Source organism: Cervus elaphus, chromosome 1, assembly GCF_910594005.1.
Source record: "Cervus elaphus chromosome 1, mCerEla1.1, whole genome shotgun sequence".
NCBI classification, from domain to species: domain Eukaryota; kingdom Metazoa; phylum Chordata; class Mammalia; order Artiodactyla; family Cervidae; genus Cervus; species Cervus elaphus.
Genome location: NC_057815.1, coordinates 75119137 through 75143371, shown reverse-complemented (window position 1 = coordinate 75143371; position 24235 = coordinate 75119137). Strand labels below are relative to the sequence as shown.

At 39.0% G+C, this 24235-nt stretch overlaps 1 protein-coding gene across 1 annotated transcript in view; it reads left to right on the top strand.

Moving 5' to 3' along the window:
• DCDC1 (doublecortin domain containing 1) overlaps window positions 1-24235 on the top strand; it is a 447948-nt gene that overhangs the window by 374003 nt on the left and 49710 nt on the right. The window contains exons 26-29 of the mRNA XM_043908575.1: window positions 7309-7467; window positions 8566-8766; window positions 14031-14124; window positions 18008-18178. Coding sequence (XP_043764510.1) covers window positions 7309-7467; window positions 8566-8766; window positions 14031-14124; window positions 18008-18178 — 625 coding nt within the window. The remainder of the gene's footprint in view (window positions 1-7308; window positions 7468-8565; window positions 8767-14030; window positions 14125-18007; window positions 18179-24235) is intronic.

Sequence of the window (24235 nt, the reverse complement as noted above, 5' to 3'; positions counted from 1 at the left end):
CCTCTCCTCCCCTCTCCCCATGTCCACAAGTCTATTCTCTATGTCTGTTTCTCTATGTCTGAAATTCTTCAGTACCATTTTCCTAGATTCCATATATATGCGTTAGAATACAGTATTTATCTTTCTTTTTCTGACTTACTTCATAGGTTCTAGGTTCATCCACCTTATTAGAACTGACTCAAAGGTGTTCCTTTTTATGGCTGAGTAATATTCCATTGTGTATATGTACCACAACTTCTTTATCCATTGATCTGTTGATAGACATCTAGGTTGCTTCCATGTTCTAGCTATTGTAAATAGTGCTGCAGTGAACAATGGGATACATGTGTCTTTTTCAGTTTTGGTTTCCTCAGGGTATATGCCTAGGAGTGGGATTGCTGGGTCATATGGTGGTTTTATTCCTAGTATTTTAAGGAATCTCCATACCGTCTTCCATAGTGGCTGTATCAATTTTCATTCCCACCAACAGTACAAGAACATTCCCTTTTCTCCACACCCTCTCCAGCATTTATTGTTTGCAGACTTTTTGATGATGGCCATTCTGACTGGTGTGAAGTGATATCTCATTGTAGTTTTGATTTGCATTTCTCTAGTCATGAGTAATGTTGAGCATCTTTTCATGTGTTTGTTAGCCATCTGTATGTCTTCTTTGGAGAAATGTCTGTTTAGGTCTTTTTCCCACTTTTTGATTGGTTTGTTTGTTTTTCTGGCATTGAGTTGTATGAGCTGCTTGTATATTTTGGAAACTAATCCTTTGCAGTTGTTTCATTTGCTATTATTTTCTCCCATTCTGAGAGTTGTCTTTTTACCTTGCTTTTGGTTTTCTCTGCTGTGCAAATCTTTTTAGTTTAGTCAGGTCCCACTTCTTTACTTTTGTTTTTATTTCCATTACTCTAAGAGGTGGGTCATAGAGGATCTTGCTTTGATTTATGTCATCGAGTGTTCTGTGTATGTTTTTCTCTAAGAGTTTTATAGTTTCTGGTCTTACATTTAGGTCTTTAATACATTTTGAGCTTATCTTTGTGTATGGTGTTAGGAAGTGTTCTAATTTCATTCTTTTACATGTAGCTGTCCAGTTTTCCCACACCATTTATTGAAGAGGCTGTCTTTACCCCATTGTATATTCTTGCCTCCTTTGTCAGATATAAGATACCCAAAGGGTGCATGGGTTTATTTCTGGGCTTTCTATCTTGTTCCATTGGTCTATGTCTCTGTTTTTGTGCCAGTACCATACTGTCTTCAGTACAATCTGAAGTCAGAAAGGTTGATTCCTCCAGCCCCATTCTTCTTTCTCAAGACTGCTTTGGCAATTCGGGATCTTTTGTGTTTCCATATGAATTGTGATTTTTTTTTTGTTCTAGTTCTGTGAAAAATGCCATTGGTAATTTGATAGGGATCACATTGAATCTGTAGATTGTGTTTGATAGTATAGTCATTTTCACAATATTGATTCCTCCTACCCAGGAACATGGAATATCTCTCCATCTATTTATGTCATCTTTGATTTCTTTCATCAATGGCTTATAATTTTCTTTGTACAGTTCCTTAGGTAAGTTTATTCCTAGATATTTAATTCTTTTTGTTCAATGGTGAGTGGGATTGATTCTTTAATTTCTCTTTCTGATTTTTCACTGTTAGTATATAGAAATGCAAGTGATTTCTGTGTATTAATTTTGTATCCTGCAGCTTTGCTAAATTCACTGATTAGTTCTAGTAATTTTCTGATATTATCTTTAGGGTTTTCTATGTACAGTATCATGCCCTGCAAACAGTGAGAGCTTTACTTCTTTTTTTCCAATCTGGATTCCTTTCATGTCTTTTTCTTCCTAGATTGCTTTAACTAGGACTTCCAGACCTATGTTGAATAATAGTGGGGAAAGTGGGCACCCTTGCCTTGTTCCTGATCTTAGGGGGAATGCTTTTAGTTTTTCACCATTGAGAATAATGTTTGCTGTAGGCATATCATGTATGGCCTTTACTATGTTGAGGTAGATTCCTTCTATGCCCATTTTTTGAAGAGTTTTAATAATTAAGGAGTGCTGAAATTATGAACAACCCAATTACAAGCACTGAAATTAAAGCTGTGATCAAATATCTCCCAAAAAACAAAAGCCCAGGACTAGATGGCTTCACAGGAGAATTCTATCAAACATTTAGAGAAGAGATAATGCCTATCCTTCTAAAACTCTCTCAAAAAATTGCAGAGGAAGGAACACTTCCAAACTCATTCTATTAGTCCACCATCACCCTGATACCAAAACCAGATAAAAGACAACACAGAAAATGAAAACTATAGGCAATATCCCTAATGAACATAGATGCAAAAATCCTCAACAAAATTTTAGCTAACAGAGTTCAGCAACACATCAAAAAGCTCATACATCATGATCAAGTTGGGTTTATTCCAGGGATGCAAGGATTATTCAATATACACAAATCAATCAATGTGATACACCATATTAACAAATTGAAAGATAAAAACCACATGATAATCTCAATAGATGCAGAAAAAGTCCTTGACATTACTATTTTTAAAAAGACTAGAATCTTAGAACTGGGGACGTTTATTTGAGGAATTCATCATGTTTGGTTTCCATCAGCATGGACTTTAGGAGCAATCGTGTTTCTTCCTTATTGGAGATTCCAGCTGAATGTATGATAATGTAAGTTACCATCCTGGATTGCTGGAATAGCTTTCTGGTTGGTTTCTATCTCCATAATCTCCTTCCAATTCACCTTGAAGTTTCATCTCTGGACAATCATCTTTCTAAAGCACAATCCTTTTTATACAGTTCTTCAATGGCTACCTACTGCAGATGGAAAACATTGTGTAGTCTGCAATTCCAAGTCCTCCTGGCGCTCATCCAGGCCCGTGTTAACCCTCATTCATGCCCACATGCCCATCTCCTCTACATACTTCTTCTGTCTGCCATGTGAACCCCAAGCTCCAGCTCAGCAGCTGCAAGCTGTCAGCTGAACATTGTCTACTCCACTGATGTGCTGCTGTAGGCCTGACCACATACTCATTTCTCTCCAACTGAGGCACCTTGACATGCCCTATCCTCACTGGTTGATATCGTTGAAATCAATCATGACAATGATTGTGCTAGCAATGTACTTATCAGATCCTTACCCTCTCCCTCACCAACAACTACCAACTTGGGAATTCCTTGAGGGGAGAAACTGTCACATGTGTTCTGCGAAAACCAGGGAAACTGACTTTTGTCATCATTTACTGAATAAATAAAGGAATCATTGAATGAGTTTCCAAATTATGAAACCAGAAATTACCATTGTAGTAATTGAAAATTAATTTATACATCATTGTTACCCACTGTTTTAAAAGATTGTTTCTGTCCTCATGTATAAGAATATTAACTTTTATGTCAGTAATCAAACTTCCCCATTTTTGTGGGTAATTCATCTGGTCCTACATCCTGACACTAAAAAGGCCCCAGAAAGGAAAACCTTTCACAGAGAGAGTGATTTGACTTATATGATATCTTGCTCAATCATAAGGGAATGGGCCACAAACTTTCCTAACATCCCCTCTTGTTGTTCTTCTAAAGAATGTGTCATTTAGCCTCTGAGTTATTATACTGTATTTTGGAAAAATAAACAGAAAATAAGAAAAAAGAAATGATATCTTTGAGAGCAGAGATTCTTGTCCTGATTCATAGATTTCATCAAGGCCTGGAATCCTTGATCTAAAAATGGTTGAGTCCATTCAACAACATAACGCAGAAGCATGGTAACTATACCTAGTAATATCGCACTGTGTATTTGAAAGTCATTAAGAGAGCAGATCTTAAAGTTATTATAAGAAAAACAATTTGTAACTATCTGCAGGGATGGATGTTAACTACATGTATTTGTGATCATTTCACAATACATACAATTATCAAATCATTATGTTGTACACCTGAAACTAATATAGTGTTACATGTTATACCTCAGGTTAAAAAAAAATGATGTAGGAATGTCCTGTACATTCTAGGCAGGATCTTTTAATCCAGTCTTTTCATGAATACTCCTAATTGACAGGGAGATCACTATTTCACAAGGCAGCCTGTTTTAATGTTGAAATGGTGATTTAGAATGTCTCTATTCTATGAGTTCACCTGTGTAAAGTATTTGGAACTCATTGTCATTAATCTTCTGGGTTGTATATTTTCCAGGCTAACTTTCACTTGTTCTTTGAACTATTTCTGATCACTCAAACCCCTATCATCTTATATTAAGTAAACACAAAATTTCCCTAGCCTTTCTTACATAATGTTTGTATGGAGATTTTCACATATTTAAAAAGAGGAAAATAATTTAAGGAGGGACATCTGTCAAGCAAGAGGCTAGAATGTAAATCTGGAAGCAACTCTTTTGATAGTTGGGTTCGGTGAAAAGATTTCTGATGAGAAGTAAAAGAAACAAAGTGGAAAAGAAATTCTGAGGGCATTAACCTCTGTGTTGATGCTTTGTGGAAGAAAAGACCTTCAGAGCCTGGAGTTTAAAGGGAATGTTCCCATTTCTTCAGTGCCTTGTATCCCGGCCCTAGTCATTTCTTAAGCCTTAATGTACTAACTTTCCCTTCACTAATTATATGCCTGTCACACCAGTTTCTTTCTGTTCCTCAATGAGCCATGTATGTTCTTGCTTTGGAGCCTTTCCACTTGTTCTAGAGTGTTCTCCCTTCAGGTATTGATGTGGCTGGCTCCTTCCCATTGTCCCAGTCCCAACTCTAACATCATTTCTCAGAGGTGCCTTCTCTGACTCCATTGCTAAAGTAGGTCCTACCTGACCCTGCCCAATTTCTATCACAATGTCCTGTTTTATTCCACCTGTAACACTTATATTGCTTGTTTATTCATTTATTTGTCTATTATCTCTCTTCTTCCCACTAGAATGTAAGCTCCATGAATCCTGAGAACAGTTTTGTCCATCACTGTACCCCCAATACTTAGACCTTTGTCCCTATAATGTAGCAGATGCTCCAGGAATATTAGTTAAAGGAATCTGTGACTAACTAAATACTGACTAGGTATGTGAATGAATGAACTCAGTCAGTTCAGTTTAGTCACTCAGTCATGTCCGACTTTGTGACGCCATGGACCGCAGCACACCAGGCTTCCCTGTTCATCACCAACTCCTGGAGCTTTTTCAAACTCATGTCCATCGAGTCGGTGATGCCATCCAACCATCTCATCCTCTATCGTCCCCTTCTCCTGCCTTCAATCTTTCCCAGCATCAGGGTTTCTCCAGTGAATCAGTTCTTCACATCAGGTGGCCAAAGTATTGGAGCTTCAGCTTCAGCAGCAGTCCTTCCAATGAATATTCAGGACTGATTTCCTTTACGACTGACTGGTTCTATCTCCTTGCAATCCAAGGGACTCTCAAGAGTCTTCTCCAACACCACAGTTCAAAAGTATCAATTCTTCGGCACTCAGCTTTCTTAGTGGTCCAACTCTCACATCCATACATGACTACTGGAAAAACCATAGCTTTGACTACACAGACCTTTGTTGGCAAAGTAATGTCTCTGCTTTTAAATATGCTGTCTAGGTTGGGCATAGCTTTTCTTTCAAGGAGCAAGCGTCTTTTCATTCCATAACTGCAGTCACCATCTGCAGTGATTTTGGAGCCCAAGAAAATAAAGTCTGTCCCTTTTTCTACTGTTTCCCCATTTATTTGCCATGAAGTGATGGTATCAGATGGCATGATCTTAGTTTTCTGAATGTTGAGCTTTAAGCCAACTTTTTCACTCTCCTCTTTCACTTTCATCAAGAGGCTCTTTAGTTCTTTGCTTTCTGCCACATGGGCGGTGTCATCTGCATATCTGAGGTTACTGATATTTCTCCCAACAACCTTGATTCCAGCTTGTGCTTCATCCAGCCCGGCGTTTCACATGATGTACTCTGCATATAAGTTAAGTAAGCATGGTGACAATGTACAGACTTGGCGTACTCCTTTCCAGATTTGGAACCAGTCTGTTGTTTCATGTCCAGTTCTAACTAGTGGACATAAATGAATCAATGAAGCAAGATGTTTGTTTAGGTGTCTGTTTTAATGGCTGTTCTAAAATTGACTGTACTGTACTTCATTTGCTTGGAAGCTGAAGAGCATACAGACTGCCTAAGTTAGAAGATAAAACATCTCAACTTGGAGGAAACATCGTATTTACACCTTGCTGACTGTGTTAAAACTGACTTTATTTTAGTTGTTGGTCTCTTTTCATCAGAGATGAAGTTGGTGGGAAAGCTGCATTTTCTATTTTCAACACAAGATGGCACTGTTTCTCTTTAACTGTTAATAAGATTTTTTTTTTTACTTGAGAAGCTGTTCCTGCTAAAGTTCTGAATGAGGCAGTTACCCACCAATTCCATATCCACATGTAATACTTTTGCTTCATTTGAAAAGTGTATGGTCTGCTCTGCTAAAGCAGGACTTGTCCCTGGAGACTTGAGTACTTTGACACTGCTTGCAGTTACATCAAACTACCACAAGCACCTTGGCGACCACAACATCCCCCAGAGAACTTTCTTTACACTTACGCACATTTAGAGTACTGAAGTATGCTAGCTGCTTTGCCTGTATATGTATCCTGCCGTCAGCAGAGCAGTTCTCATATTGTATCATGATCCCATGCAAGCACTGTACCCTGAACTGTGCCTGGGAACTTGATATACTCACATCTGCATGGTGGTTATGTGTCTGTTCACGATTTCATCTTAATAAGAAGCCAGGAGGCCCACTCAGTTATTCAGACTATGACTATTTAAGTGTTTTTGTATATTATTCTCTATCAAAACCTGGCATGTTTGTGCTAGTGCTATTTGAGTCTCTCTAGATTTTTCTACTGAGAGGAAAAGTTAATTAAGATTCCTTAACCTTGCCTAATGAGTAAATTTTATGAAACCTAGTAATCTAGGCTGTCTGTTTCAGACAGAATTATGCCAGATTTATGGAGTAGGCAAGAGTCTCATTACACGTTTGTTATGAATTTCCAAAATTATTGAGCAGTCCTAATCTTATTTTTGAAATAGAATACATATGGCCCCATTTTTTTCCTGAGTAAATATAACAAAGATGAATGCTGTTTATTATGTGATTGAGAAATTTTATTGGTAGCTTTGTATTAAAATTCTAAATTGTGTATTAGTAGGATGTGACTTTGCAATGTTAGGCACCATTATGGAAATGTGATTTCCAGACCCACTAACATCCTTTAGGATACAATCAGGCTGCACCTCAGAGAACATCCTGTGAGTATAAATCAGAATTCTCAGACCTCTGTTTGCTTCTCAACCTTGATAGGGATTCACATGCAAGAGCCCATCTCAGAATGAAGGCTTGTCACACACTTCTCAGGTATGCCTGGCAGGGATCTTCTCATAACTTTGATGAGGATGACAATCTTCCAAAGAAGATGGAAGAAGAGCTCTTTGAAAATATGGAACCAGAGAAGAAATACAGGTAAAAAATTGTAACGGATTCCCGTTAAATATTTCTACCTGATCTTAGGTTCACTCACTTTATTCCTAACGATTTATATTACTGTTAGTCGCTGTCTACATCAACACGCACATTTCTGTGTTTCTTGTGATTTTGACTGAAGCATTTACAGGTACTGGTGGGAAGTACCTTCTTGCTTTAGCTGTGTGGTGTAATTTCTTGTTCACTTTTGTCTTTTCTTTTAAAAGGTAAGCCCATCCGCCTTTCCTCCTTAGAACTTAGGACAGAGCCTGTATTTTAGTGAAATGAGTATGTGAATGAACTTATGAATAAGCATGTAAAATGCCCCGATGTCTTTAAGAAATTAGTAAAATGCAATTTCTTGCCTTTTAATTTTATTTTTTTCTCTGGTCAGTGTCTAGTGAAATGACAGAAATCTATAGTACTTTTCATTATTCCATAATCTTTATGTATTTACTTAACATTATAGCAATTTACATAAATTAAACAGTTTCGGTACTTCAACACTTAACATTGGTCCAAAGTAGGGACTTAATAGACATTTATAAATTAATTGCTAATGCATTGTTATGTTTGATAGATTTATTAAGTCTGTTTAATGCCTTAAAAGATATTTAAGTTAGACATTCTTAACTTATTAGCGTATCATCATTTTGGTTTATGATAGTCTATAAGCTGTTAGGGAAGATGGAAAAAGCTTGGAGAATAGGATTGTATTTGCCAGGGGTTCTGTAGATAGTGGATAGAAATGATCATCATTTGTACAGAACTCCTCTGTTTTTCTCTGTTTTGATTTCTATTTGCGCTGTTCTGCCTCCTACTTCTTTTTCTCTTTAAATGATCTAAAATGATTTTTTTTTCTTTGCTGATGGATTTCTCATATTCTCTTGGATAAACATATTCCTATTACCGAATTCTACTTTTTACATCAGCTTGACAATGCAAAGCAAATGGCTTCACTGCTCTCCTGATGATAATGCTTCCCCATTACAAGTGAATTTGGTTCACGGCAGGTCTCTCGCCAACAGAATTTGCAATCTCCAGCACATCAGAGCACAGGACATTTTTCTGCTGCTAATGGGGTTTTCTTTATCTCAGTCTTTCTCCAAAACAGAGTAAATTGCAGAAACTTTGCCACCAGCAGTTTGAATACAGAGATGGGCAAATTATAAGCTATGCTGCTCCTCGGCTAGTCTTGGGGGTGCGAGGCCCCAACCTGCGCTCAGGTGTGGAGGTGGTTTTGGTGGAGAAAAAAGCAGATGATAGTCATCAGCGCTGGATGCACAAGGAAGACAGCAGGTAAACCCATCATATTTGGGCGTTAATATATCAAGAGGTGAATGGGAGCCAGAGATCCAACATGGTCCCCACAGAGCAGGCAGAGGTATATTTGAGGACTTTGGATTTTCTTTTTAATGTAGCCAGTGATTTTTGTCTTAACCTACTCAAGGAAGAAAAAGTGAAATCAAATATAAGTGCTCAGTAGTCTACACACAACCCATCCACTCTGGATACAGATAAGGAACGTGAATTCTGACCTATTGGGTTCATAGTTTTAATGAGCCAAGTTCAAGAGAAAACTAGGTGCTCATCTAATTGATTTTTATGATTTGAAAACATCATAAAATCAAGTAAGAATTCTAAAAAGTCCTATTTTGAAAATTGTGCGGTACTTTTCGTTAATAGAGTCTCATGTACCTCCTCACATGCATGCTTTTCCTCCCATCCACCACTTATCCACAGATAACTGACTGATGTGGCTTCTACTCACACAGTGAAATTGAATTGAATTCTTGCCCTAATCAAATATATCAACCGAGTGCCATGACTGGCCCTTGTATGGATCTAGCTTGAAGTTTACCACTGTCGGAAAGGTTATTTCCTAGACAATCAGAAGAAATTAAAATGGTCTGGGTAGCACGTGATATTAAAGAAGGCTTTAATTTTATAGAATGTCATAATAGTTTAGTGGTTATGTTTCTTTTTTTAAAAAGTCATGATCACTTGGATGTACATTGTAGTATTTATAGATAAAACTGAAAACTCAGATTTGTTTAGAATATTCTAGCAAAGCAAAACTTTTAAAAGTGGTGAGGGATCAGTGGATGAAACAGGAATAGCAGAATGTTGGTAACTGTTGAGTCTGTGGTGGTTTCTTATACATTTCTCTCTGGTTTTGTGCATACTTGAACATTTCTTTAGCAAGCGAGAGAACAACTGCTTGGTTTTTAGATGATTTGCTTCCAAGTCTATCATTCGTGTTACATCGTGGGGCTCCAGGGCCCTCTTCAGTCTCTTGAAATACTACATACAGAAAATGTGTTTGTATATCTGTGGAATACTTTTCCTTTTTCCTGGGAAACAGCTGTGATTTTTGTTGGATTCTGAAGGGTGTCTGATGCAGAAGGCTTAAGGGACCACTGCTTCTAGAGAGACTGTATATGCTTCAGCAGGCGGCAGCAGAAGGGCCAGCATGGACAGGAAAGGAACTAGCCTTCCTCTCCTCCCTGATCTGAGATTCAGAGCCGCCAGCAGGGAACACATGTGGCCTTGTTTTAGAGACTGCTGAGAAGCCAACATGTAGACAGACCTGGTGAGTGTGTTCTTTCGCCCCATTCATCCTAGCTAAGCTGTCTTTGTGACGGGGAAGCTAAGAAGCAGGCTTTTGTCCCTGTGAATAGTTTTCTGTATGGGACCAGAATTCATTCATTTAGCTGCAAAGGATTATCAAGGGCAGTGTTTTAGGTGCTGGCGCTTTCAGCAAAGAACTAAACAGATAAAAATTCCTGCCCAGGAAGCTAGTGTTACCCATCTCTACTTTTCTGGAGTTTAGAGCTGCACCTTACTGCCTTGGCTTTCTGTATTACAGTGGTCACCCTAGTTGAGCCTAAGAATTGGAATTTGAGCATGGCGGAAGGACTGGAGTTGTCAGGCATGGGGGATGAGAAAAGTGACCCCAAGGAGACAGCCACATTTGATGTTTCATTCAGAAACATTTGGTCATCAAAAGAGAGGACAAGTTCTGAGTCCTGCTCAGCCTTGTTCAGTGTCTGTACTGGTTTTGGTTTCCATTCTGAGTGCTGTGGGGAAATCAGGAAGAGGGGCAGGACAGGCTGTTTAAGTAAAAACAAGGAGAAGCTTGCTTATAACTCTATGCACTCCATCACTGCTTTGGAAAATCTAACCGCATATAACACAAAAGAAGATGGTGCCTTCCAATTTCCTTCCACTTTCCAGAACACTCTGCAGCATTGTCATATTGAGGCCTCCCCATGTCAAACTGTAGAAGAGAGGAACAGTTGGAGGGAGATGGTGGTATTGATTGATCCCTGGTTGGAGACTGCAGAGTCTAGAGAGAAGAAGTGGAGCTGTGATGGGGAGCGGCAGTGGGACAGGTTTGCTCATGAACACGTGGGTCACCATCTAAGCACGTGGGCGGGAGAGGTTTTGCAGAAGTCTTGCTGATTAGGTATGGGCATTATTCAGAGGAATAAATGTCCCTTGGCGAAAATGTGTCTGTATAGTGACAGTAATTCCGAGCTTTCTTCTACATTTTACCTTGTCATTTGGCTTTTGCTTTTTTTCATGTAGTTAGTTATTGAAACCCATCTGTTCTGATAAGCTGGTGAGGCCTGGAGAACCCTGGGTTACACTACATAGCAAAACCTATAGAAAATCCCATTTATGTGAACCATAGTCTTTTGATCACCCATATTTTCCCCAGGCAGTAAATTAGCACTTATTGAGGCAACTGCCCAATCAGAATTTGTACCAATAGAGTGTTGGCCCAGTAGTTTACCGCCAGCATGATGGGAGGTACCAAGTGCTGTCACTGTGCCTAGAATTTTCTACCTTTCATTCAGTCCTTTGGGTCTTGAATTGGTTTTTCATTGTGGCCTACTTAAAATAGAAAACAACTAGGAAATCTGATGTCTTAAGCAATTATCAGCAAAACCTCTTAAGGGAAATTATGACTGAGAACAAGGCCTAGCTGGCAGAGCAAATGGTCTAGGAGAGTCAGCAAGAAATGAGCAAAGGGGCGCCGACAGGAGGGAGGAAATTGCCAGAGACACATTTACTTGGTTTCCAGCCACACAGAAAAGATGGCCCAGGTCAACTTTAGAGATAATCTGGTATCTCTCTTCCACTTTCAGCCCTGGCACAATCTGAATTAATCATGTGGTCTCTAAAGGGAAATATGAAAAAACACTCAGGGATGAAAATCCTCCTCAGCAAGTTTCAAAATTATAAAAAGAAAAAAAATACAGTGTCATGGAATTCGGAGCCGAAAGAAGTGACTAGTCAGTCACTTGTTCTAAAGCTAGGGGAATCTCACGGGGCTGAGTTGGCTTGCGCACACTTGTGCTGGGATTAGTAGAAGAGGCTGTGCCTCGTGCTGGATGTTGCTGGGACACAAGGTTCTCACACTGCTGTGTGGCACATAGTGGGCTTCATGTAGACATCCACGAGCTCAGAGGCCTGCAGAATGTAAGCACCCTGCTATGGGCAAGTGACGGTTGATTGTCCAAAAAAAAGAAAGAAAGAGAAATCAGCGCTGACATGGCTGAGCGTGGCCCTGAAGCACCTAAGAAGTGGCTACATCTGTTCTTGGCAGCAGAAACAGAGAAAGCTAGGTAACTCGTCTAGGCACCACCTCAGTAATTAGTTGCAGGAAATATAGAATCATTCATTCATTTGACTACTACTGAGTGCCAATAAAAATGCAGGATGCAAACTATGCCCCATGCTGAGGCTACAGAGATGAACAACATTGAACACCAGCACTCGCACCATGCACAGACTTGGTAAACGCTAAAAAGGTATTTGATAAAATCGAATACCCACTTTGGATTTAAAATGACACTTCATGAACAATAGAAGGAAGAAACACATTGTATGATTAATAGTGATAGTCTTGTAGGAATATAAACGATGTTTCAAATTCTGTTTTTTTTTTAAGGTTTGGGGTATTTCCTATCTCATCTGTTTTACTTATTAAAAAATATTTTCATTGGAACGTAATTGCTTTGCGAAGTTGTGCTGGTTTTTTCTGTACAACAGTGTGTCGGTCATATGCTTTACAATGAGAATGTTTTGTTTTATGTTCAGAGACTTAAATTAGATATCTAGCACCTTTTAAGTCTTGAAAGTAAAAACACTGTATTTTTACAACAGATCTCCTTCACCCCCTCTTTCTCCCCTTTCTTCCACTTCCACATCATTAAATTTTATACTCAGGACTAGCTATACTTTCCACAGCAGGAATGCCACTGCTGGTCTGTAACGCAACTATGTTGACAGACATAAAGAGCAGGCTTTTGCTATGCAGACAATATCCTTGAATGTTTGGTTTATTTTTGCTTTTAAGTGACATAAGGGAAAGAATTGGGGGAGTGGTTAGCTCTGTAATTTTGTCTGTTTTTTCAGTCAAGGAGGCTTTATTTTTAACTCCAATATAGCTTAAAAATATTCAACATAAATCTCAGACTTTTAGGAAATACTCATGTAGAAAAGAAGAATTTGAGGGAAAGCTATAAAAAAATCACAGCCATCAATAATAGTAGCTCATATTAAGTTCCACGAGCCAGACAATATTCAATGCATTCTCTATGCATTAACCCATTATATTCCCGAGATGAGAGCCCTGTGAGGTATGCTCCATTATTCAATTTTATAGATGAGGAAACTGAGACACAGTGTTATTGAGCAAATCTGGAGGTATATTCAAGATTTAAACTCAGGCATTGTGGCCTCAGAATCCGTGTTCTTAATCTCTCTGCCACATTACCTCTTCAACAGCAGAACGGGTGAGGAGAGTGTCTGGGTACAGTCTAGAGAGAAAAAATACACAGTCATTTAAACAGGATTCTTTAACATAAAGAATTATTAAACTGTGATAAATGGCTATCAGATTTTTTTAAAATCCCTCTATATGGGACTCTGGGGATGAGAGAGTAGAGGACAAACTTGGAATTGGTCCCTCCCAAGCCTGGAGTTCAGAACTCACTTAGAGAAGCATGGGAACTGTACACTGGGTGGCAGAGAAATGGGCCAGTTTGCCTGGTGAGATCTGTTCTGTGGTTGCTGGGTGAGCAGGAAGCAGCCCTCTGAAACATACTTGGGGGTACAGCTGTCGCTGGAAGCACGGAAATGCAGAGGATATGGGGCTGCTGGTGCAGCAGAAGGCCTGGAGCACGTGGTGTCCATGTCGAGAGGGCCACACGCGGATGAGCACCAGGCCAGGGCTCTGAGGGCTTAAGGGACCGTGTCATATGGGCACCTGGTTTGGCAGAGCATCCCTGGATATCCCCACTCCCAAACACTGACCTCAGGCAGCAGCCAGAAAGAACAGGAGAGCCCCTTTCTCCTCCCATATTCTTCCAGCACTCTCCACCAAGAAAGCTTAGTTTTGTGCTCATGGTGGAGAGAAATGCCTAGAAGGTTTCGCATCCATTATCACAGAGGATCTATGGCGCTAAGAAGCAGTGCCCAGGTAAGTAGCACAGGGGGCGCTCTAAGTTGGTAATGCTGCTTTGTAATGTGCCTAATCCTGTTTTCCCAAGGACTTTTCACCTGGTGAGTAACCCAGATCTCGTGCTGGCAGTGTCTATGACCAAGGCTAGAGATGAAGTCTGTGGCTACCTGGTTATTGCTCAGGTAAGATATACAGAGGCTAAGAAAGTAAGTACAGCCCTTTATTTAGTTAAATTTAAGGAAAGCTCCATGGCTTCCTTGTTGGGAGAAAGATAGGTCATAGAAACCTATCTTGAATGCCATTGTTAAAATATTCATAATAATCTGCCTAGATTTCAAATTGAACATGTTCATGTAGCCCTTAATTTAGTTTAATCCAACAGATGGTGACTGTGGGCTTGCTGAATGTCAGGAGCTATTCGAGTGACTTAAATCAAATCCAATGGCAAGCATGAGAAATTATCCCAAAAGCATTCATAGTGTCTCAGAAGTGGGTGCAGTCAGGCGAATGGCTGTTGTGTGTGTGTGTTCAGTCTTGTCCAACTTTTTGTGACTCCATACATTATAGCCTGCCAGGCTTCTGTGTCCATGGAATTTTCCAGGAAAGAATACTGGAGTGGGTTGCCATTTCCTACTCCATGGGATCTTCCCCACCTAGGGATTGAACCTGCATTTCTTGCGACCCCTGCATTGGCAAGTGGATTCTTTACCACTGTGCAACCTGGGAAGCCTGTTAGATGCACATATTTTAAGTTCAATGATTTGGAAACATAAGCCAGTTCCCTCTCACCTGGCAACTGGCAGTAAAGACCATGGTCAGAGAAGTCTTCCTGGAGGATGTGAGCTCATCAAAGTTAATTCTACTAAGAGATCTGTTTGAAATACACTTTCAACATTTTGCAAATATTTAGAGCAGCCAAGCAATTTTTGGAGTCCAGAGAAGGCTGGCTTCATTTGAATTTTGAGTAAAGACCTATGGAGTTGATTTTTTCTCCCATGTTTGTCTGTCATCCTTACTTACCAAAGACACTCCTAGATGGGTATGTAAATTTTCCTTGGTAGGCGGGCTTCCCAGGTGGTATTAATGATAAAGAATCTGCCTGCCAATGTAGGAGACATGGGAGAGGCAGGTTCAATCCCTGGGTTGGGAAGACCCCCTGGAGGAGGAAATGGCAACCCACTCCAGTATTCTTGCCTGGATAGTTCCATGGGCAGAGGAACCTGGTGGGCTACAGTCCATGGGGTTGCAAAGAATCACACACGACTGATATTCAGGAGGAGAGAAAGTTTAGGAGTGTCCCTTCTCTGCATTTACTTTCTGTGTCCTCCACAGTATTTGCCATGTTTTTGTTGAACAGAATATATTGTCTCCAAATAGAATTTGTTTTATGCCATTTTTTAAATAGCAATGAGACAACTTGTTTTACAGGTCCTGAATCCAAAATTGAGATACAGTAATCTGAACAAATGTGTGTGTGTTGGTCATTCAGTCATATCTGACTCTTTGCGACCCCACAAACTGTCGCCTGCCAGGCTTCTCTGTCCATGGAATTCTGCAGGCAAGAATACTGAAGTGGATTGCCATTCCCTTCTCCAGAGGATCTTCCCAACCCAGGGATTGAGCCCTGGTCTCCTGCATCGCAGGTAGATTCAGTCTCTGGGTTGGGAAGATCCCCCGGAGAAGGGGATCTTCTACCCACTCCAGTATTCTGGCCTGGAGAATTCCATGGACTGTATAGTCCATGGGGTCGCAGAGAGTCAAACACGGCTGAGCAACTTTCACTTTCACATTGTTAATAATAAGGACTTCCCTGTAGCTCAAGTGGTAAAGAATCTGAACAAACACGAAAGGTTAATTAAATCTTCTCTCGTGATGATAGGGCTTCAGGAATCTGCCTGAAAATGGTAAAGAATCTGCCTGCGAATGCAGGAGATGCAAGAGACATGGGTTCGATCCCTGGGTCAGGAAGATCCCCTAGAGGAGGAAATGGCAACCCATTCCAGCATTCTTGCCTGGAAAATTCCATGGGCAGAGGAGCCTGGCGGGTTATAGTCTATGAGGGTCTAAAATTTTATTCTGTGAGATACTGTGTATATAACATCACATTTTCTCCTGGTAGGTGCCTCTTTGGCATGAACGACAGTGAGGTAAAACCTCATGCAGATGAAATTTAGTACCTTAATCAGTTTCATAAAATTATAGATATGGAGGTTTTCCCCTAAGGTTCCCGTTTTTATAAGAAATGAACTTGATCTCAAGGTAATTTGTATTACCTTTCAAGAGTTTTTTTCTTTACTTGCTGTTTCATTTTTATTTCTTGAAGCAGTTTGTAAGAATTTATCAATGTTCATGTAAAATAATAAAAATGAGGCCTGTTAGGTTAATGTTACTAAACCCTCTCCCTGTTCCTTGAAATATAGTCTTTGTTTTGCATACCTCTAAGGGATGCTCTATTGTCTGACCTATTAAATCAATTTTTAAGACTCATTTATTTTCCTCTTCACTATCAATCTCTCTTTGGTAAAGTAAGTATTATTCATTATAAAGTTCCTTGAAGTGTCGTTATATGTTTGGTTAGAACTAATCTTCTGGTTTGAATTCCCTAAAATTGAAACTACTCATTTTTTTTTTTTAATTTATTTTTTTTTATTAGTTGGAGGCCAATCACTTCACAACATTTCAGTGGGCTTTGTCATACATTGATATGAATCAGCCATGGATTTACACGTATTCCCCATCCCGATCCCCGCTCCCACCTCCCTCTCCACCCGATTCCTCTGGGTCTTCCCAGTGCACCAGGCCGGAGCACTTGTCTCATGTATCCCACCTGGGCTGGTGATCTGTTTCACCATAGATAGTATACACGCTGTTCTTTTGAAATATCCCACCCTCACATTCTCCCACAGAGTTCAAAAGTCTGTTCTGTATTTCTGTGTCTCTTTTTCTGTTTTGCATATAGGGTTATCGACAGCAAGCATCACCCTCAATGGTGAAAAATTGAAAGCATTCCCCCTGAAATCAGGAACAAGACAAGGGTGCCCACTCTCACCACTACTATTCAACATAGTGTTGGAAGTTCTGGCCACAGCAATCAGAGCAGAAACTACTCATTTTTTAACTTAACGCTCAAACCAAGTTTTATAATTAGGATAAGTATGCTGTTTCTAATACATAAAATAGAGTGTGTGCGCATGCTCAGTCGCATCAGTCATGTCCTACTCATTGCAACCATGTGGACTGTATCCCACCAGGCTTCTCTGTCAGTGGGATTCTCCAGGCAAGAATACTGTAGTGGGCTTCTAGTCCCTTCTCCAGGGAATCTTCCTGACCCAAGGATTAACCCTTGTCTTACGCCTCTCCCACATTTCAGGTGGGTTCTTTACCCACTGAGCCACCTGAAAATATAGTGTACTCATATTTTTTAAAAAACCTTCTTGGTAGCCAGTGAAATGTAAATTAAAATATCAACGAGGTACTCTTTTTCATTTATTAAATTTTCAGTGCTTTGGCAAGAGTGTGAAAAGACCATTTCGTGTAATACTGATGGAAGTGTAAGCTAGAATAACCTTTCTAGAAAATATTTTGATATGATAAAGCTTTATATTATACATCAGCATTTTTAAATGATCCTGTTCCTTTATTAGCAATTCTACTTCAAGAATTTGTTCTCAAAATGTTATGGATTTACACAAAGATTTATTTTACGATTGTTGGTTGCTCTTTTGCTTATAGTAAAGAAAATTTGAGAAACAATCTAATGTTTAACTGCTGAATACTGGTAAAGTAAACTACCCTAAGATCAAACAATATATATACTTAAAAAAAAAAAAAACTACTGCAGTTATCAAATTTTGTGTATTTTCTGATTCCATGTTCTTATAAATCAAAGAGTGCAAGTGTATGTGAAGTATAATCATCAAATATCAAGAGTAGTTATCACTACATAGTAGAGTTTTGAGTAATTATCTGTATTTTCTGAATTTATGCAATGAAAACTAGGACTGCTATACACAAATCATAAATTCTTCTATTTGACTCCATATTTTTCTCTCCTTTTTTTTTCAGAAATACAAACCACATAACAATGGGGCTTCTAATCAAAAGTGGAATTACATGAAAAGTATGAAAGCTTTTGTGGCCTTTCATAGCACTGCACTGGATAAAGAGATCACAGCTGCAAACTATGCTGGTGTTTGTACATCTTCTGTGATTAGAGAAGAAAATGTTGATCAACCAGTAAGTGGTTCCTTCCCACAAAAAAGAGGAGGGAGGGATGGGTTAGTTTAATAAAGCAAGAAACTCCTTTCCCCAGAAAACCTTAAGTTCACACAAATTAAACCCTGACTTGTGAATGAAATCAGACTCTGTGATTCTGGTCAAGAAGGAAGGAAGGAATATCGATGTTACCCTCGACTTATATTGTTTCACTGACTCCCTTCACTGTCATATCTTTGGTTCACCATCACTCACTAGAACATGCATGAAGGAGGATAATCACGCACTTCACTCCACAGGTGTGCCTGCCACACTCGATACCACTCCACTCCAGAAAGTATATTAAAATGCCAAAAATGGGGAGAAGGGATGATTAGGGAGCTTGGGCTGACAGGTCCACAGTGCTATATTTAAAGTGGATAGCCAACACGGGCCTACTGTGTAGCACAGGGAGCTCTGCTCAATGTCATGTGGCAGCCTGGCTGGGAGGGGTTTGGGGGAGAAAGGATACATCTGTATGTATGACTGAGTCTCTTTGCCATCCTCCTGAAGCTATCACGACATTGCTAATCGGCTATACTCCAATACAAAACAAAAAGTTTTAAAAATGCCAATCATTGTAAGTGACTTTATATTATATTATACAAAGCATAGGGCTAAGCGTGGTGTACTCTTAAGTTTTCAATAATTTCTAAAGTTTGGTACTTTAATTTTTATTATTAAGGAATTACTTGTACCATGTTTTATAGATATCTGAGATAGTCGTGGGTCAAGGCACCTTGCTATTGTTGCTAACCATTGGCCTACAGAATATTGAAATCTCATAATACATATTACAGGACCTTCCAAGACCCTCTTTACTCTGTTCCTCAAAAGTCTAAAGTTGTCTACTGCTTCTTCACGCATCGTTCTCCGGCTCTCCTGAATGAGAGATGTTAAATGTATCATTCCATTTGGCATGTCTCTGGTTTCCACTAAGCTAACCCCCTCTGACCTTTTCTCCTTTGTCTGTGATCTCATAGCTCTTAGCTAATATGCAGCCAAAGAGTGTCGAAGTCATGTTAAAAAAAAAAAAATTGAGTCGACTTGAAAAGGCTCCAAAGATGAGACAGTGTAAGCATCAATATGACTGAATGCATTGGGTTGACATACATTAGAAATGTTCATACTGATATTAAACAACAGCAACAGCTCAATTGGTCACAATTAGATGATGCTAAGAAATGAACCCGTTACTTTGAAAACCAGTAAATAAAGAATCAAGCTTTTTTTTTTTTTTTCTTCCTTTATGAACTGTACCTCAGGATAACAAGATAGCTGACAAGGAGAATCTTCACTTCATAGAACTATCCCAGCTAATAAATGAATAAAGTATGAGGAAATCAGAATATCATTATGTTGGGAACTTTAATACATTAATGGATCTAGGCAGTGACCATCATTAGCTACTAACACTACAAAAAGAGTTGTAACAGTTGCCCCTTGAAAGAAATGCACTGTACCACTTATGAATTGTTCTTGCCTCCCAAAATCTAATTGGAGAAAATATGCAATGGATAATTACAATAAAAGAAAAAAGAGAAAGAGAATGAGGGTCATAAGGGTTCAAAGAAACTTAGGTATTTAAACTAATCATAATATATTGACCTTATTTAGCTTGTTTCAAATAAATTGTAAGAAAGTGAAAAAATCGTAGAAATTTGAATATTACCTGAATATATGATTGTATTATGGTTTTATTATAAATTTTAGGTACATTATAGCTGTGATAGAGTTCTTATTTGTTAGATAAGGATAAAACCTTCCAATTTTCAACATTTCTTCTAAAAGATGATAATTTTCCTTTCCTACTAGTTAAGTAATAACCTGTCTGATAGAATTAATGTGGTTAATTTTAAAAGTACAGTAATATATCAATTCTGGGATTCTCAAAAAAAAAAATGTTTATCTCTCTTAGGTCTGGGGGAACCTTCCCTCTGCCCAAAGACTCCAAATCAGTAGTTAGTTCTTAACCCTTTCAGAGATACAGACCTCACTGAAAGTCTTATGAAAATTATGGATGCTCTTTTCCCCAAAATGCACATGTGTAAACAAACGCTTTTTGTATGAGAATTCAGGGAATTCATAGACTCCCCCTTGAATTGCAGTTTAGATTTAGAATAAGAACTTCCTCTCTAGACCATGTTTGCTTGGCCAGTTTAGAAAAAGAAAACTAACGTAAAGTAACTTCTATATGCTAGAAAGCTACTGTATGTTACATACTTATGCAACTTTATTTTTACATAGATGATATCATTTAAATAATAAATAACATAAATAATAATATAAATAATATCAGTCAGTATCAGTTCAGTCGCTCAGTCGTATCCAACTCTTTGAGACCCCATGAACTGCAGTACACCAGGCCTCCCTGTCCATCACCAACTGCTGGAGTCTACTCAAACCCATGTCCATTGCATCAGTGATGCCATCCAGCCATCTCATCCTCTGTCAGCCCCTTCTTCTCCTGCCCTCAATCCTTCCCTGCATCAGGGTCTTTTCAACTGAGTCAGCTCTTCTCATCAGGTGGCCAAAGTATTGGAGTTTCAGCTTCAACATCTGTCTTTCCAATTAACACCTAGGACTGATCTCCTTTAGGATGGACTGGTTAGATCTCCTTGCAGTCCAAGGGACTCTCAAGAGTCTTCTCCAACACCACAATTCAAAAGCATCAATTCTTCGGCATTCAGCTTTCTTTATAGTCCAACTCTTACATCCATACATCACCACTGGAAAAACCACAGCCTTGACTAGACGGATCTTTGTTGACAAAGTAATGTCTCTGCTTTTAAATATGCTATCTAGGTTGGTCATAACTTTCCTTCCAAGGAGTAAGCGTCTTTTAATTTCATGGCTGCAATCACCCTCTGCAGTGATCTTGGAGCCAAAAAAAAATAAAGTCAGCCACTGTTTCCCCATCTATTTCCCATGAAGTGATGGGACCAGATGCCATGATCTTAGTTTTCTGCATGTTGAGCTTTAAGCCAACTGTTTCACTCTCCTCTTTCACTTTCATCAAGAAGCTCTTTAGTTCTTCTTCTCTTTCTGCCATAAGCGTGGTGTCATCTGCATATCTGAGGTTATTGATATTTCTCCCAGCAATCTTGATTCCAGCTTGTGCTTCTTCCAGCCCAGCGTTTCTCATGATGTACTCTGCATATAAGTTAAATAAGCAGGGTGACAATATACAGCCTTGACATACTCCTTTTCCTATTTGGAACCAGTCTGTTGTTCCATGTCCAGTTCTAACTGTTGCTTCCTGACCTGCATACAGATTTCTCAAGAGGCAGGTCAGGTGGTCTGGTATTCCCATCTCCTTCAGAATTTTCCATAGTTTATTGTGATCCACACAGTCAAAGGCTTTGGCATAATCAACAAAGCAGAAATAGATGTTTTTTTGGAACTCTCTTGCTTTTTTGATTATCCAGTGGATGTTGGCCATAATATCAATAAATTATTTAAATTAAGATTGATAAAGAAACTGAATCATTTATTCACAGTAGCTATTGTATATATGTATATATAGTCAGGGTCATTATTGACCAAACAAGCCCCATGTTGTAGACCATGTTTGTATAAGGTCAAATGAACAGGTTAAATTAGTCATTTCAATAAATCAAGGAGATTTTATAGAGGAAAAATGTCAGGCAAACCAGTTGCTTGGTATTCTGTGTATACAGCCAGCTGTTGACTTGCTCACCTTTTAAATTCCGTTTGCATCCTGTAGATACAGCCTAGTCTTGGGAGCTACCCCCACATATTTCATTTTTCCTTTCCAGCAGCAGTTTAAAGCCTGTGTTAAGCTTGAATGAATTAACCAAAAATTTAGTTTACATTGTGTATATGTACCATTGCCAAAGTAAAATAATTTGGGGAACATAAAAATAGCAGCCCCATAGTCATGGGAATTGATGTCTTAATGATTGAAAATACATTTTCTGGATGCTTTCAATGGCCTTCTTTAGTGTAATAAGGAATATCATTGGCACACAATTTATCATGAAGTTCATATTTTTCTGTACAAATTATTCTGTATGAGTATTCATTGAATTCCATCTGAGAGGAAATATGTTAATTTTCTGCCCCCAAGTAAATTGTAGGAAAATGGAAATCAGATGTGCATATAGAGAAATTCATAGTAGAACTTAAGAACTGTATCTTCAAAAGTATCACTTAAATGTTGGCTTTGAATTAAGGTAATGTTCAGTATTTAAATGGAGTAGACAAAGAAATATGACAAATGCAAAAAAGCCAAAAACTTGGAATTAGAAGTCACAGTTTTATGTTTCAGCTGTGCCACATACTACTTGGGTTCCCTTGAATTAAAAACTTCCCTGTCTGAGCTTTTGTTGTCTCATCTGTAAATTGGGAATGATGCTATTAACTCTGGCTGTACTTAACTTTTAGCCTTGTGACGTGCTTAGTCACTTAGTCATGTCCGACTCTTTGCAACCCCATGGATTGTAGCCCAGTTCCTCTGTCCATGGGGATTCTCCAGGCAAGAACACTGGAGTGGGTTGCCATGCCCTCCTCCAGGGTATCTTCCCAACCCAGGGATTGAACACAGGTCTCCTGCACTGCAGGCAGATTTTCTTTACAATTTGAGCCACCGGGGAAGTCCTAGCCTTGTGAGGAACAAAGCAAATTAGAGAGTGCACTTTAAAATATTCATACATATTTCAAAGTAGACTAATTCAATAACTTCTCATGTACCTATCATCCAAATTCAACTATTAGCAAAGGTTTGCAATGTTTACCAATCCTAGACATGATATCATTTCACCTCATACTTGAGCCTGCACCTATAAAAATTTGAACACTTTCTTACGTTTATAATCATTATGCCATTGTCACACCTAACAAAATCAAGGATAACTTTTTTGGCCTCCAGGGCTTCCCTGGTGGCTCATATGGTAAAGAACCCACCTTCAGTGTGGGAGACTTGGGTTAGATCCCTGGGTTGGGAAGATCCCCTGGAGAAGGGAAAGGCTACCCACTCCAGTATTCTGGCCTGGAGAATTCGATGGAGAGAGGAGCCTGGCAGGCTACAGTCCATGGGGTTGCAAAGAGTCGGACATGACTGAGCGACTTTCACTTTCACTTTTTAAAAGTTTTTTGACCTCTTAATGCCCTGTTAATAATGAAATTTCCCAGTTTCTCCTAAACATTCTTCTTATGGTTAGTTGGAGTCAGGATTCAAACAGAATCCCTATGCGCTACTGGTTGCAGAATCCATCCTATGGAAGACCTCCTCTTATTTGGATTTGTCTGTTCACTTCCTGTGGCATCCTTTAACCTGTTCCTCGGGCTCCCATAGCTCCTATAAAAGAGATTTAACACTGCAGTTTAATTATATTTATGTTCAGCTCTTTTTTGGCCATGAATCTTCATAGGTTTTACTGCGTGTTTCATATTTATCACTTATGCAGGCACATGGTGTGGATTTTCCATTTTTAATGGTAATGGTTATCCATGGGTTCAGGTGATTACAACCTAATCTCACATCAAAAAACAATTCCCAATGACTTTTCATTTAGTGTTGCCTTTCTGTGATCATTGCCTAAATCAATAATTTCATTAGAAGTTTCAAAAGGGTCAGTTTTGTTTAATTCTATTACTTTCCCCAACATATATTAGCTGAATTTTTCATGTAAGGAAGAACTTTACCTCTTCAGCTAGGTATTTGACTGCCTAGAATTGTGGTTTATAAAGGATGGTAGGATAAATCTTTGTTCTGTATAACTTACCTATTAGAATAGGATAGCAAATCACCTAAAATGTTAGTGGCTTAACTACCTTATACTCTGAGTCAGCAATTTGGACTGGGTTTGACTGGGCAGTTCTGCTGGTCTTTGTGCATTGTAACTAATTTGACTGTAGTTATTTGGTCGTATACCAGTAGTTTGGTGGTTATAGGGTGTCTGAATGGTCAAATTACATGACTGGTGTTTGACAGGCTGTCAGCTGGGGGCCTTGGTTCTCCTCAATGCTTATTTTGTTCCCCAACCAGGAATTGAACCTGGGTACTCGACAGTGAGA